We start from the raw sequence: 16,484 nt of genomic DNA on the forward strand, positions 1-16,484 counted from the left end.
TTCATTATTGGCTAAAACTCTATCTAATATCTCTCAGATCGTGTGGCCATTTGCAAAGTGTTTTTGCCAAGTAAAATGAGAGCCCACGAATCCAAGATTGATAGAGCCACACTCGTCTACCACTTCTCTGAATAACTACATTTGTGCTTGGCTTCTCGTACTTCCACCCATTTTTTCTGAACTCTTCAGTAGCTCATTAAAGTCCCCAGCACACAACCATGGAAGATTAAAACGGTTATTAAGTTGCCGTAATAAATCCCATGATTCAAACCTTTTGTGCATGATAGGCTCTCCATAAAATCCCATTAGCCTCCAAACATCCTCCTTACCCTTGTTAACAATTGCATCAATGTGATTTTTTGAGAAGGTATCAACTTGTAGATCAATAGAGTTTCTCCAATACATCACCAAACCTCCTCCTTGATTATTTCTTTCAACAAAGAACAAGTTTGAGAAATTGTAATCTCTTTTTATTTTCTTTAGCCTTGCTTCATCCGCTCATGTCTCGGTTAAGAACACAACGGAGGGACCTTTTGCCCAGATCAACTCTCCAAGCTCTTTCTCTGTATGTAGGTTCCTAAGCCCATGACAGTTCCAAATTAGACAACTCAAGGCGATTGGCGGGGCTGTCCAGCAGCCTCCACCATTATAAAGTCGGTCTTACAATCCTCCTTTAAAACCTGTAACTTCTTACTAGGTAAATCGGGTTGGACATCTTCGTTGCATACCCCATAGCACTTGCCATTACATGATAGGACGAGCATAGGTTGGTCCTTTGAATTCACTTGTCTACTAATACTTTTCCATGTTCTCAATTTTGGTTGTCCACTTGTCTTCACACTAATGGGTCTTTGGGTGACTTGAGCACAGTGACTTTCACATTGGAATATTTTGAGTGTACGCGATTATCCTCCCTTGAGAATTCTCTGGAGTTTGGAACTTGGTAGTAGTTATTAGGGACCATGATTTTCGTGCCAGCTAAAACTTCTTTATATTAGAATCTATCTCTTGAATTTGAAATTCAAAAGAATCGTGATTTGAATCTGCCTGCTAGGTGCTCGGGATAATAGGTATATCTTCAGAGATTGGGTTATTTTCAAACCGAGTGGATTGAGGAATGTCCTTCGGAATCAAGGATTTTAAAATTGAACTTTCATGGAGGGAAATTGGGTTGGTCATGCCCGTATCCTTAGAGGATGGTGGAGCTGCACTGGAGTTGGGGAATAGTTCTTCCGTCGCCTTCTCTAAATGGTCGTCTTTCCTAAACACATTACCTAAACCTTCGACAGCCAAGAAAGTTCTTCTACCTTGAGTGGACGGTGAAGCTCTGAGCCATGCACCGTATTCCTACTTGTCCAGCTACAATGCACCCTCGCTTGCTAGCCAAATGCTACACTCCTTGTCATCATGAGATACCATACCACACCAGTAGCAGAAATTTGGCATTTTTTCGTACTTAAACGGAACCCACCCTTCACTGTCACCATTAAGCAAGACCCTTCATCCACGACATAGAGGTTTCAAAATGTCTATCTCCACTCTTACTCGTAAATAATCACCCCCTATCATATCCCTCTTATTCTCCGAGTATGAGACACATCCCACCGATTTGCCCACTTCAATTGCAGTTTTCCAATTCAACCTGTTCACTGGGAGGCCATGCAGTTGTAGCCAAAACTTGACCTTCAAGAATTTTAAGCTTCGAACTGTGCATCCATCGCCATACTTTTGTATCAGCACTAGATGCTTATCAAAGGTCCATGGCTCCATGGCTAAAACCCGTTCAGCATCGCTCTCCAATTCGAACACAAAGAGGATTGTGTGACTGCCCACAACTCGGATTTGGAACCTGTTTTGAGCTTTTCATAGTGGTTTGAAAGTTCGGCCTACAACCTCAACATTCAAAACCCTACGGGTTAGAAACCTTGCTGCAAGGATGAAATCTTTAGTGGCCACTTCCTAGTTATTTTGAAGATTGACTCTTGCCCCTTCATCCTCAGTGAGTGATAGACGATTCCAATCTCTTAGAACATCGTCCATGTTGGGAAATAAAATAAAACCAATAAAAACAAGGAAGAAATGGGAAGAAGATCTATAACTAGGACTGCGTCCCCACCCGTAGAAAGAAAAGATGGAACCACTAGCCCTACAAGTAAAGTAACTGTTTTACCGGAGGGAAAGATATCACTTCCAAAGGAAGATAAAGAATTCTACTGACTAGTCTCTATAGGGTAGCCACAGCATGATAGCAAAGAACGGTACGTTATAAGTTAAAATTTAAAATTTTAAAAAAAAAATATATATATATATATTATTTTATATTTTCTAATAATTACTTTTGGAAGTATAAAATTGAAAAAAAATTCTCTTTCCCGGTCTTTGCCTTTTCCTTTTTCTTTGTCGTAAATTCTCTCTCAGATCTAAAAACAGACATACAAGAAGTACTCACTACTCAGTACTGAGCATGATCTTCCATTAAAACCCCAAAAAATGAAACCTGTAAAACTAAAACCCATCTCTCCCTTCAGGCTCTCCTCTCTCCTTCGCCTCCAAAAGGACCCAAACCTCGCTCTCCACCTCTTCCAAAATCCCAACTCTAACACTAATCCCACCAAGGCAAAGCCATTCCGCTACACCCTCGTCTCCTACGACCTCATCATCACCAAGCTTGGCCGAGCCAAAATGTTCGACGAAATGGAGCGAATTCTCGACCAACTCAAACACGAAACTCGCTTCTCTCCCACCGAAATCATCTTCTGCAATGTCATCTCCTTCTACGCCCGAGCCCGCCTCCCCGACCGAGCTATCCACACGTTTTTTCGAATGCCCGATTTTCGTTGCCACCGGACTGTTAAATCTCTCAATTCGCTCCTGAATGGGCTCTGTAACTGTGGAGAATTTCGCATACTGAGAGAAATGTTTCTGGGTTTTCATAAATATGGAACCCCAGATGCTTGTACGTACAATATATTGATTAAGGTTTGTTGTAGGAGTGGGAGGTTGGAAGATGCGCGGTACGTGTTCGATGAAATGCGGAGGAGAGGTGTTTGTCCCAATGTGGTGACTTTCGGGACTTTGATTCATCAGCTTTGTTTGAATTTTCAGTTGGAAGAAGCTTTTAAGTTGAAAAATGATATGGTGAGAGCTTATGGTGTTATGCCTAATGCGTTTGTTTATACCTCATTGATTAAAGGGGTTTGCAGGATTGGTGAATTGAGTTTGGCTTTTAGGCTTAAGGAGGAGATGGTGAGAAACAGGTTGAAATTGGACTCAACAGTGTATTCTACTTTGATTAGAGTGCTTTTTGAGGTTGGGAGGAAAGAAGAGGCTTTTGGGCTTTTGGAGGAAATGAAAGACTCTGGGTGCATGCCCGATACGGTGACTTATAATGCGATAATTAGTGGGTTTTGTAAGGAGAGGAATTCTGAATCTGCATTTAGAATTTTGGATGAGATGGTAGAGAAAGGGTGTAAGCCGGATGTTATTAGCTATAATGTAATAATTGGTGGATTGTGTAAGGAAGGGAAATGGAGTGAAGCAAGAGATTTGCTTGAAGATATGCCTAGACGTGGCTTTCCTCCTGATGTGGTGTCGTACCGGACACTTTTTGATGGGCTTTGTGATTGTAGGCAGTTCAAGGAAGCAGCATTTATTTTAGATGAAATGATCTTCAAACGTTTTGTGCCTCGTCTTGCAAGTGTAAATATACTTGTTGATAGGTTGTGTCATGAAGTTAATATGGAGTTGTTATTGTCTGTATTGGATAGTCTAGGAAAAGGAAATTTTATTGGTGTAGATACATGGAAGATGGCAGTTAACATGGTATGCAAGAAAAATAAGCTGTCAAATTCCTCTGACATTATCGATACTTTGGTAATGCCATAATTTTTTGCTGTGCCGATCAGCTTAAGCGTGCATTTTCTTTTTCCAATTAAATACTTGCTTCTTAATTTCTTCTATCTTCTCACGGATGATGAATTTTAGACTTAATTTAATTGTGCTTAGAAGTTTCTCTATGCCACTCAATACCTTCAGTCTCTTGCAATAGTTTCTTGTAATATATGGGCTGCAATGTAGCAAAGTGATTTCCGTATTGCATTCTTAATGTCCTCTGAGGCTATATATCTTTCCATCAAAATCACTGAGAGACAACAATGGCATTACGTTGGCTTTAAATCCTAAGGTGGCAATTTCATGGAATGTCTCTCATTGCCAGCAGTCCCAAATCACCACTTTGTACGCGTATTAGTTCTTGCATATGTATATATATTGAAGTTTCAAGGTAGAATTCATTGGAAAGTAGTACTAACTGATCCCAATTGCTCTGGAGACTAGCGATATCATTTGTTAGCAATGTTCCTCTTGATAACGACTCTCTTCCTCTGGTTTTCAAGATTTGAAAGGCCTTAGCAATGGAGATGCCTTATCATTTCAGTTTTTTAGGTCATTTTTGGAGAGCAGAGTAGAATAGTTACAGTGACTCTTCACTCACCACATGTGGAGTCTTTTAATGGATCTTTAGAACTATGCGTGCTTTTCTCTTGAATCTGTTTGAGGATTATGCGTTGTGTGTGACTGAACTATGAACACTAAGGCGGCATTCTGCTTCTTCCAGACAGTTTGCCTTTAGTCTTTTGTCCTTGATTTTTTTTTTCTTTTTTTTTTATTGGAGACTCGGATTGGAGTTCAATTTTTTTTAAAGAAAATTACTCTTCTTGTGTTGTTAATTATCTCCAACTCCTTAGTCCTTGGAGATTCTCTCCTTTTTCTTCTCTTTGGCTCTTGTTCCTTCCTTCTTTGTCTTTGCTTATTTTGTACCTCTTCCCTCTCTGAAATAATTTGGTTTCTTAAAAAGCTTTCCCCAAATTGGATCAAAGACACTCCCCCTCTACATTTCTGTCAAATACCATTACAAAAATGTTGTGTTCTTCCGGTATAGTTCAAAGCTTGATGAGATCATGGAATTTTGAACTTTTAAACACTTCCTTTGTCAAAAACAAGGACCCCGAGTTTCTTTTTCAGTCTTTTTCTTCTGATCATTTACTGCACTATTATGATATAAGTGCTGTTTCCAGCATCGACATTAGGTGATATGATGCTGTAATCTCCCATTAAGAAATATCATCATTCTATTGAAAGATTACCTACTGCATTTTCTAAAAGGAGTGCTTCTCCATGATTATGAAAATGGTCTGAGTAATGATCCCACTTTGAGTCACAGATTTTTCATTTTTGCTGCAGTTAGAGATGGGAAGTTAGGGAACTTAATTTCTAGCTCCCTTTAAAGTAAGCTTTCTGGTTTCCCATTGCCTTCACACATAATGTGATTTGAAGTTCTAGTATTCATTTGCTTCCCAAGCCTTCTTTGTTTGGTTAATTCTCTGAGATCTTACCTCGTCCAACATTTTTTTTTCCTGGTTTTCCTGTCCTTGAAGAGTGGAATTAGTCTATCCAATTTTGGATGGAGGATACAAAGTATTTTTCCATATTTATTCCAACTCTAGAAAAGCTTGATAGAAATGGGTCCTTATTGCCCAGGCAAGAGTGACTTAGATGATCATAAGGTCAAGGTTCATGCAGATGATTTGATATTTCTAGACTGCACGAGTAATCTGACCGTTGGTATTTTTCTAAAGTTGATACATCGATGGATGTCATAGATAAATATACAATCTAGAGGTTGCTTGCCTTGCAATCAATTTGTTGAGCTTTCTATACATCATTCATATTGATGTTAATAGATAGATAAAATTAACCAAGTAACCATCAGATATGTTTGTTCATTTGAGACAATAGTACTAGCTACTAACTGAGAACCACTCATCATACCATCAACAATTTTTTCTCTAATCACAAGTTGCAGGTCCTACTTAGTTTATCACTTAAATTGGTGGTTAACAACTTAATAGGTCTTGAATTTTTTTTTTTCAAGATGAATAAATTTTTTTTTTCCAAACTGGAATCTCCTCTAAGGCAACTCAAAATATGAACAATATATTATTTAAACAAATTATATAAATAATTAAATACGTCATATGAGTAAAATAATACACATCATATAATGGGTTAAAAGAATTTTTCTCCAAGCTAATTTGGAAAGAATTGTGGATGAGCATAATAACTAATAATGGATAATGTATCCATATGAAACGTCTTACACCTTTGGAACTAGTCCTTGCCTAAACCTCATGTCATATTCTCTTGGGCCCATTGTCGTTGATTTGCCAATAACAATTTACTTTATAAATGTAAACGGTATCCCAATAAAGCATTTGCTAATTATTGTACTTGAACCGAACAAAATATATTCTTGAATTATTCACTTCAAAAGATACATCACAGAAGACATAAGAAGTGACAATTTTTTACTCACTTTGTTAAGCCCAAAATAAAGGGAAAAAAATAGAAAAGGCTGCAGATATTTGTTGGAAGAAAGAAGTAATATTGTTGACCTTCATTAGTCCCTTTTTTTTTTTTTTTTTTACAAGATAAAATTTCTACTCTAGCTTAATCTAAATATATATGTATATGAAACTACCTCCTAAAAACTTGAATCTCAACTCTTACCCCCCACACCCCACAAGCATTTATACTGGTGGAGTTAACACAGCACCAAAGGTACACAGTGGTCATTACTATTAAGCTATAAGAAGTAAACATTTAAACGAGCATTCAACCTGAATTTATGAATTGACTTATTTTCTCTCAAATTATGGTGTCGAGCATGAAACATTAATTTTCTTAACTTAGGAAGAAGGTTTACTCTTTAGTAAAACAGTAAAAGAGCAACAGAATGACAACTAGCAGTGCTGGGACTAATTCATGAACTTAACAAAAGGGACAACAGTTCATGGGACTCTTTTGTAAGTTAAAATATTATGGAATGAAATGAAAATTTTCACTTGTGAGAAATTGCAAAATCAAAGAAATTTCCAAATATCTTAGAACGCAGATCCGCTACCCTTTGTTTTACCAAGCATCACATCTTTAGCTTCATTAATTTTGGAAGCAAGATAATGGCTACCACCTGCATCAGGATGGTTTGCAACCATTACCTTTCTATGTGCTTCCTTGACCTTGTCCGCCGGTGCATTCTCTCTGTTAAACCAAGTAAAAGAATAATAATTTTACTTCCAATATAAAAGGTAGAAGATAAAGAAAATGTATAATATAATGGGTAGATTCAACAAGGTTGGGAATAAATAGTAAATAACACATGATATGAAATCAGCAGCATTAGCTAGGAACATTACATAGCTGAGTCACAAAAGTAAAATTTCATAACAATTTAAAACCAGAAGCCACACTTGTTTAGTTTGAATTATCCTCAATGTGTATCACAACCACACAAGTGAATCCCGGAACAAAGCAGTTCATATAAACCTCCAGCACGTTTTGAGACATAGCTCAGACATAAAAACACTTATAAAATTTAGGTCTTAAACAGCCAAAAGTTATTCTTAGCTCTCAAAGTTTTTGAAGCTAAACCCTAAAATTTATCCACCATAAATCATTATCATGGATTTATTAACTTTAGATACCCCAAATCATCAAACAATAACCTCTAACCTCATGAAATTTACAAATTTATAAACTAACACTTCACAGTTAGCCTGCCCAACTCTCACTTTAATGCAATCGCTTGGTCCAAGTAACCACTTCTCTTGGTATTCACCAACCCATTTAGACAAGTGACCTCTCTAATCTTCCTTCACCACAACCCCTTACAACTCTCTAACCCTCACTTGTAATGCACTTAATATGATCCATGTAACAATTTTCCTTTACTTTTATTCTCAATGATAGGTTTCCAATCTTTGAGCTTAGTTTACAAGATTATACACAATATTCTTCGGAAGGGGAAGGGGGGGGGGGGGGGTTGTCTAATTATGCAAAGCATAAAAATGTAATTCTTTTGGTAAGAAAATGACACTCTTACACTATGAGCTATTTTCATGAACTAGATCTTACAATGCAAGTTCAGTCTTAAAATATGACAACTAAACCTGACCTCGGCTTGTTTTCAGTTTCATGTCTCTAATTACAACTAAGTAATCCAATTGCTTAAATACGATTTACTTATCTATTTTCAAGAAAGAAGTGACACTTACCTAACACCAAGAATAAGAGCTGCTTCCCTTTTTGTCATTGTCGGTTGGAAACCACCATCATAGAATCTGCGCATTTTGGCTGTGGGCGGGCGTGCCTTAAATGCTTGCCAAGCCTGGATCCCATATCTACCAGCAAGAGCAGCAGCAGCTACTGCAAGCCCAGCTATAAATGGTGTTGCCTGATGTACATCAAGGAATCATTAGTTCTAGATAACAGCAATACAAAAAACCTAAGTTCCAACTGATAAAACAAACAGTTTTTTTTTTTTTTTTACATAACTCAAACACAATTAAACAAGTTCAGGATCAATTCCTTCCAAATTGGCACTGCTTCAGTTCATCCAAAGGCCATGCGTCACATCATGACAAAAGGATCATTTCTTCCATTTCACTGAAAAAATAATATAATGTATGAATTGCAAAAAAGGCACCAGCTTCTTAAGAGCTCCATTATGTACCAATATGTGAACTGCATAGATTTGTATATAAACAAACAAGACGGCTCTAATGAGCCTAATCAGAGACTTATGCTCTATAATGACAACAACAACAACAACAACAACAACAAAGCCTTTGTCCTAGAACTATGTCGCCGGCTATAGATAATTAACAGACTAATCGGGGTCATTCACATGTATTCTTCTCCGTCATTCTATCCTATCCAAAATCACTATGTCACCTCTTTAATTAACATGTCATTTGTTACTAGTAATACTTCTATACGTTATTCTAGGTCATACTGTACCTTCTTTCATTCCCTTGGCTTGAATCAAATTCAAAGCACTCTTGTACTGTACCCTATAGTGACCAATAGCTTCAAACTACATTTGCAATAGCCAAAAATAACAACAAAACGAAACCCACAAAATAACCCTTCAAAAGTAACATTTTTTAAGCATTCATCACTTTTTCTTTCTCTTTATTCAAACACCAAACCCCAAATCCCCATCTTCACTTTCCTAAAAAACCCAAAAAAAAAAAACACCCAGAGAGACCAATAAACAAAGCTCTAATTTAAACAAACAAGCCAATTTTTTTAACAAATAACATAAATAACTTTTTAAAAATAAAAAAGCTAAAGACAAGGTTTATTATAAAATTTATTTAAAAAAAAAAAAAAAAAAAGTGGTGGAAGAGAGAGATGATATTTGCGTACCATGATGTCGCCGTGAAATGTCGAAATTTGAAGCTAATAAGGTTTAAGGGGATCTCATTCAGTGCGATGGAAATCGATGAGCTTGGTTTTTACTTTTTAGTTAATTTCCGTGGAATTCTATCTTGTCCGGTGACTCTGATTTTGTTGTGTCCTAGAATTGACCAACGGCTAAACCCTTTTAAGGTTTAGGATTTAAGCAAGCGAGTTCGAGTTCGAGTTCGAGTGGGCCGAAAGCTAAAGCCCCCCAAAACTCATGCCTGTCACAATTAATCCAAACAATTCTTCACTTTCCCTTTAATTTTAATTCACATATAATATATGTGATATTTTTTAAAAAAATTTAATGGTCTTAAAATTTTATGTAAACCATAGAAAATCATCAAATGGGTGTGAGGTTTTACATCTAACTAAAAACTTTTGAGGAAATTGAAAATTTTAAAATTGGAAGGGATCTTTTTCAAATAAAGTATAATTTCACGAAAGTTGTATAAATTGTGTTTTACTATGGTTATCTTTTGTCAATTTGTCATTATTATTATATTTAATTTCTATTTGTTTTTTAGATGAATATATTGTTGCAATTTTCATGCTAATAGTCTTATAGGTCAATAGCATAGTTTGACACTTTTTATTTTGAGAATAATTATAGTACCACATAAAAAGTCACAATTTTTACCATAGTAGTCTTATAGCTCAATCGCATAATTTGACACTTTTTAGTTTGAGAATAATTATAGTACCACATAAAAAGTCACACTTTTACCATAATTATTTTATATGACAGACTGTGATTGGTTGTCTATCATTTTCACATGAATCTATTATTTTTTCTCTACTACTCACATTTTGCCACATCACAGTTGTGACAAGGAGTTGTGAAGAATTTTGTGGTGCTTGACTTTTTCTTACTTTGATCCCTTGTGTTTGAGGTCACTTTCATTTTCATGATGCACGTTTGAGGTCACTTTCATTTTCATGATGCACGTTTCATTTTCATGATGCACGTTTGAGGTCACTTTCAAATGACCGTTATGTTGTTATCACTATTCGCATGACTAGTAAGATGACAAGCTATTCACCATTCGCGTCACCTTTTAGTGCGAGGGATTGGGTGGGGGAAGTTGAACATAGAAGGCAAACAAACCAAAGTGAACACATGGTGCTACTCCAAATGTCACAAACACGTTGCCACTCGAAGGTGCAACGTTATGAGTGAAACAAGCATGGTCCCATTTCAGATTGGAAAAAATTGAAATTTCACAATGTAATTGAGAACAAAATTTGTCGCTACTTTCAAGTATCAAATCGTCTCCAGAGAAATTACCAGTTGAAACAAAATATCTATAGGCAGCTCTCGACACAAACAATTAACACCATAACGAGGTATCCTTTGCACATAAATATATATCTACAAAAACAAGTGAAACTCTTCCATTTAGAAGAAAATAAAGAAAGGAAACAAAACCATAAAGCAGTTTATGAACATGGTGCACCAAATTATGGTCACAGTCTCAATAGCCCCCCCACTGAATAAACAAGAGTTAAACAAAATGATTAAAGAAAAGAAATCCCCACAAAACCACAGCCAAAGACAACAGAAATTGTTACCATAAACTATATCATCCCCAAACCAATCCCATACAGGATAATTAACATTTCTAACAAGATCAGTTGTTCAGAAGAAGAAAAAGATGTCAAGTGAAAACAACAATAGCAACCATCTTTGTACTCATTCTTCTTCCCTTCCGCGTATAAAAAGAACACTATTTGGAAAAGAAGACAACAAAAATGAAGGTCAAAGTCCCAAGCCATCTTTTATTCAATCTTCTCCATCTTCACTCTACCTAATTTCACAATTTCATCCATGTATCCTGCACTACCTGCTCCCAACATTGTAAACTTTTTCCTCAGTACGCACACCAATGTCCTTAATGGAGCTAATGCTGTTCTTAGCAGGACTAGAATGCCTCTTTGATCCAGCCGGGGAAGAATGGAATGAGAGACGCTTTTTAACAGAACCTGCTGTTCCCTTCTCTGGTGTCCCACTTTTCTCTGATCCTAGAGGACTTGACAGCCGAGACCTGGCCTTTGCTGATGCTGTCGGTGTCATGTAACTTGGAAGAGCAGGGGAGCTTGCAAGGCTCTCATCGTCTCTCATTGATGAACCTGCAATGCTATGCCTCCGGAAGCGTTCTGACTGGATACTACGCATGTCATCATCTCCACTCAACCCACTTCCCCTAGGGCTATGTGATATTCGTCTCCCATATACTGATGCTAAAGATGGGGCCTTGGAATGGGAAGTTGAAGGGGATTGACGACTTGGAGGTCGGCTTGACTTTTGGCCACTAGGGGAAGGCACATCCTGGTTAAGGATGTGACGTGAATAAGCTTTGGTGATTTCTCCAACAGAAATGGCTCGGCTTGCAGCACTCTTTACAGAGGCACGGTCACTATGATCCATTGCACTTCGGCACTCCCATGGCCGGGCTGCCATCCATCTCTCTAACCAACTCCAGCCCCAATGAGGATTGTTTGGATCCATAAAAGTTGGGTTTGCAGATTTTGAAGAGTTCTTCCACATTTGCTGTTGGAAACATTAACATCTGGTTTAGTTTCCATAACAAAGTTCGATTCTTATTGCTTTTTTGAAGCTTCACATTTTTTAAGGTATAGCAGTACTTAAAAACAATAAACTAAATAAACTGATGAAAATAAGATCATCCAAAGGCATATAGTCATTTCTTCCACTCCAACAACTACCTATTATTGTAACACTAATCCCTCTTCCAATGTTCACAAAAATCAACACTCATGCCCAAAATCTTCATTTGAAACGACTTTAAACTTTCACTTGTAGCATATGATACAAAATGAGTAAAGCAAGAGCACCATACAATACATGGATAAAATTTGGTAACAAAATACCCAATGTAGAAAAAAATGTGATTGCCAAGGCCATGGATCTGTGAACACCTCTACTTATTTCAAAACTTAGTAATATCAATATCACCAGAACATTTAAACATACTGGAAGATGGTAGTTCTGATCATCACCATCATTCTCATGCTTGTTTTACATTTCTTACCAAAAGTGCATAACAGGTCTATAAAACTTCTCAAAGAAACTTGTTTGCTCACCATTGAACTGGAAGAAGCATTCGAATTTCTTATGAAAGGAAAAGCACTCAAGTTTGTTTACTGTAATTAAGAGACAAGTTGCTTGGGTAACATTGAGTTATCACCCTATTCCCTATTGATAAAAAAAAAATCTTTCTCATTCTACAAAAACAAAATGAACTGATGAAGAACTTTAGAGAAACAATTTTTAAAGGAGCCAACAAAAGAATATAAATTGATGCATTTTAGGTGTGCATGCGTAAATTACCAAGCAAAAAAGGACACATACTGATGTTATTTCATCAAAATAAGATGAACAGAAGAGAACTTTAGATACCCTTTCCTTTTAAGGAAACAACCAGAGAAAATAATTGATACATCTTGGGAGGGTGAGTTAAATAACCAAGCAACCGAAAAAAAACAAGATGCATCTTGATGCTATTTATATAAAAGTGAACTTACTACTGTGCTGATTTTACAAAAACATTTATGCATGCATGCGTGTACCCAACAGCTCTGAGCTCATCAATAAAATTTTGCCTCAAGCATGAGAGACTGGGAAAATCTGAAACTATTCTTAAATTAACATTTTAACCATCAAAGAAGCCCAAAAAAAAACTTCAAAGCCTATAAATTAAAGGATCAACTTCTTTAAGAGTATTAAAAATTAGAAGTCAAAGGAATAAGAGAGAGAACAATATAAAGGCAGGAAGGACAAGACACTGCACACTATTTGTAATTTTGATATCCCTTGTTGCCTTAAAATTTTAAAATACTTCTAATCACAAGTGCCCCCATACTGATTACAGTTCAAAAGAACTTGATGCGCTTCAAAATTCAAATTGGATTATTTTTTAATGGTAAATTTGAATTTTCAAATTTTGCATTTAACAGGTACCTGATGTGAGAATGCATAAGCCAATGCCCTTTCTCTTCGTATAGCAGCTTCTTGCCTGCTCTGCAGTTTTGCTTCAACTTGCTCCTTAGATTGAGTGCTATCATTCCAGTCTTCTCCCATCTGTTGTAGAAGTATTTAATACTCTTACAATAAACCCATACATGCTTTTCTTTACAGAAATAATGGTGAAGTTCCATTTAAATAAAGATATAATGAAAAGCCCTAAGCACATGCTTCCACCATATTGAGTTTTTAGAAAATGAACACCAGATATGGCCAGATAAAAGGTATCCACTGAACAAACATTTTATCATTGAAAAAAAAAAAAAGCCAAAGATTGAAAAGTATAAAAGAAAAGAGAACAAAAAAAATTGAAAATTTCTTATTATATTCTTTTTTTTTAAGAACAAAAAAAAAATTTGTAATTGATTTTTAAAATTTTTTCTTTTGGACTTTTTCACCTTTCCAGTGAGAGAGAAGAAACCCATTAAATTGGAAAATAAAAGTGGATTAAATATAAAAAGTATATTTATGGTCCAAAAATTGACCCAAAAACCGCTCTATTTGAATAAATTCAAATACAAGCCAGAAAAGATAAGAAAACACTACTTTACTGAAATTTACTAAAAAAAATGGAATGATAAAAAAAAGGCAGGCAAAAACAGAAGCCATAAGGCAAATGCAGTTTGGCCAAAGCACAGTTAAGTCATTTATTTGGGAAAAAGCATGGCTCCTCTCACATAGTCACATACCTACAGTAACTAAGGCAAAAAGCATAGGATGGGGACACTTACAGAAGTTCTCAACTTCTCAAGCTCTTTGTCACGTTTCTGTTGGAGCTGCCGCTGGAGAGCCTGATTCTCCTCCAACATTCTAATTCTCCTTTCACGAATCTGAGATTGCACACGAGCAAGAGTCTGCATGCATTTTAATGTGGTAGCTGCTTGGCGTTTGACAGATTGCCCTTGTATCAATGATTTCAATCTCACCAATCCCCTCAAAGCCCGCAATGCCCTCCTTGCCTGAGAGGCCCAGTAGTAAAAAAAACAATTCATAAATACAGGAAATTGTTACAAATGGTTTACTTTGGAGAAGTTATGTTAGGAACCACTAACTACTGGCTTCCAAAATTGAAAAGAATGACATTTTTCTAAAGCAATGAAAAGTAGACAACAATATGGGATTTTTTTTTTTTTTTTTATAAGACAAAAATATGGAAGTTAATCTTGAAATTTGGAGTAGAAGTTGACACATAAATGCAGACAATCAATGGCACACCTTCAAACCTTTTCCAAAAAAGGATATCAATTTATAAATAATCTGTCAGCCATTAAAAGCAATATGTTGATTTTTTCTTAAGTTGAACAAACACATAAATCTCAATATGGAAGAATTGCAGAAACTATGAAAATATGCATGTAATTGCCCCACATCTGCTAAAACTGAAGAAAGGCATTCAAACTCATATACGTGGACAATTTCATTCTCGAATTTTCAGATAAAATCATAATGTAAGAATTATGTTGTATGCAAATACTTGGCATATATATGACAAGAATTCATACCAAGTATCCTCTGAATGCAGTCTGAATCTTGATAGCCGCAATATCTTCCTTCGATTTTCCATGGTAATGGCCAACAGTCGTGAGACGAACAACCTCAGCAGCAGCCTGAGCAGCTGCAACAGCTGCCTCTGCAGCCACAGCAGTTGCAATTGCCACTGAGTAAGCATGCTTATTCTGTTCATCCTCGGCTTCAGCTAACGTCACGTCTTCAATGGGAGGCACAGGCTGAGGAGGAGGAGGAGGAGAAGGAGAAGAAGGAAGAGCAAGATGAGCAGAACTAGCAAATGAAGCTTCTTCGGAATAAGGATTTGGAGCTGCTTTCTTCGACTTCCCAAACCATTTCTTCTTCGGTTTGTGTGTTTTCTGATAAAAAATAATAATAATAATAATAATCGTTTTCCATTATAATCTAATCTTTACTGAAAATTTAACAGCAAAACACAACACAAAAGTTTGTTCGTTTTTCTAAGATAATAAAACACACATACACACACATCCAAACCTGGTCCTTTTTTTCCTTGCATTCAGCACCGAGAGCTCTCTTCACTGCAGAAAACCATCCGCCTCGCTTTCCCATTCGCCTTTAGATAAACACAAAGTACGAAATTTTAGTCCACATGAGTTCAAATGAAAGGAATTTCATATATCTACTGCAAATCAAATGTACCAATGTGTGACATGTGAATGAATTAATACCTAAATTTTTTTTTTTTTTTTAAAAATATATATATATATACACACACACACATATATGTTGATACATTAAAGTGTAGAAGGAAACAACCAAAAATATGTAGTCCTCTAAAAGTTCAAAACTTTAATGCTAAGTTTGAATTTCGGGTACAGATCCAAAATGAGACAACCTATTGACCCCATTAACAAGTACATTTATGTGAAGAAGAAAAACGTACTTTCCACCAATTAATTACTCTAACCCAACAAATGGTTCAACCCCAGATGCCAAAATAGAAAGATCTTCACAATAACAAGGAACCCACATCAAAATCTCCAATTCAGATTACCCCACAGAAAATAAGGACAAATTTTTTGACAAATGTAACATTAATTCAGACCAAAACAACTGAAAAAAAAAATTGTAATAATAATAATAATAATAATAATACCTCGACTTGAGCTCCCGGATCTCTGTGAAGTTTAGAACTTTCTCTCTTTGTGAATGAACACAAAAGATCAGAACTGAAGAAGTTAATGATGATGATGATGAAGAACACGCATCTTCTGTGAACAAAGACAGAGAGAGACGCACAGAAAGAGAGACGGAGAGAGAGGAGGAGAGAAATTGGGGACCAGTTCCTCTTCCTCCTAAAAAAAAAAAAAAAAATGGAACTGTGGGATTGGAACAAAAACTATTAAGTCTATAACAGTTTTGATGGGGTGTTAGGAAGGTGTGGGGTCCCTACAAGTTTGTGAATTGCGATTTCCTATTTTAAGGTTAAGATATATTGTTAATAACAGCAACAATAGCAACAACATCATCAACTGCAACAACAACCCAACCTTTCTGTCTGTCTTTGTGTCACTTTTTTTTTTAGATTTTTTTCCGAATAAAACAAAATACAATGAATGGGGCAGTTATATTTATCTAATGGATAATGATCTGTGCCGTTACGTGT

The 16,484-nt window shown here is 36.2% G+C and overlaps 3 protein-coding genes across 3 annotated transcripts; 1 reads left to right on the forward strand and 2 right to left on the reverse strand.

Moving 5' to 3' along the window:
* Window positions 1-2,412: 2,412 nt before the first annotated feature.
* LOC142641345 (uncharacterized) lies at window positions 2,413-3,991 on the forward strand. The gene has a single exon (XM_075815763.1). It carries the CDS (start codon window positions 2,491-2,493, stop codon window positions 3,883-3,885), a length of 1,395 nt encoding a protein of 464 aa, XP_075671878.1. The 5' UTR covers window positions 2,413-2,490; the 3' UTR covers window positions 3,886-3,991.
* A 2,707-nt stretch (window positions 3,992-6,698) lies between these two features.
* LOC142638640 (mitochondrial import inner membrane translocase subunit TIM14-1) lies at window positions 6,699-9,497 on the reverse strand. The gene is made up of 3 exons (XM_075812685.1): window positions 9,268-9,497; window positions 8,112-8,290; window positions 6,699-7,098 (listed from the first exon to the last, which is right to left on the reverse strand). Exons 1-3 carry the CDS (start codon window positions 9,268-9,270, stop codon window positions 6,942-6,944), a joined length of 339 nt encoding a protein of 112 aa, XP_075668800.1. The 5' UTR covers window positions 9,271-9,497; the 3' UTR covers window positions 6,699-6,941.
* Window positions 9,498-10,721: 1,224 nt separating this feature from the next.
* On the reverse strand, window positions 10,722-16,206 carry LOC142641373 (protein IQ-DOMAIN 3-like). Its single transcript, XM_075815794.1, has 6 exons — window positions 15,975-16,206; window positions 15,353-15,431; window positions 14,851-15,213; window positions 14,080-14,307; window positions 13,286-13,405; window positions 10,722-11,854 (listed from the first exon to the last, which is right to left on the reverse strand). The coding sequence occupies exons 2-6, from the start codon at window positions 15,425-15,427 to the stop codon at window positions 11,144-11,146; spliced, it is 1,497 nt and encodes a 498-aa protein (XP_075671909.1). The 5' UTR covers window positions 15,428-15,431; window positions 15,975-16,206; the 3' UTR covers window positions 10,722-11,143.
* Between the last annotated feature and the right edge of the window lie 278 nt (window positions 16,207-16,484).

Source organism: Castanea sativa, chromosome 6 (genome assembly GCF_040712315.1).
Source record: "Castanea sativa cultivar Marrone di Chiusa Pesio chromosome 6, ASM4071231v1".
In the NCBI taxonomy this organism is placed as follows: domain Eukaryota; kingdom Viridiplantae; phylum Streptophyta; class Magnoliopsida; order Fagales; family Fagaceae; genus Castanea; species Castanea sativa.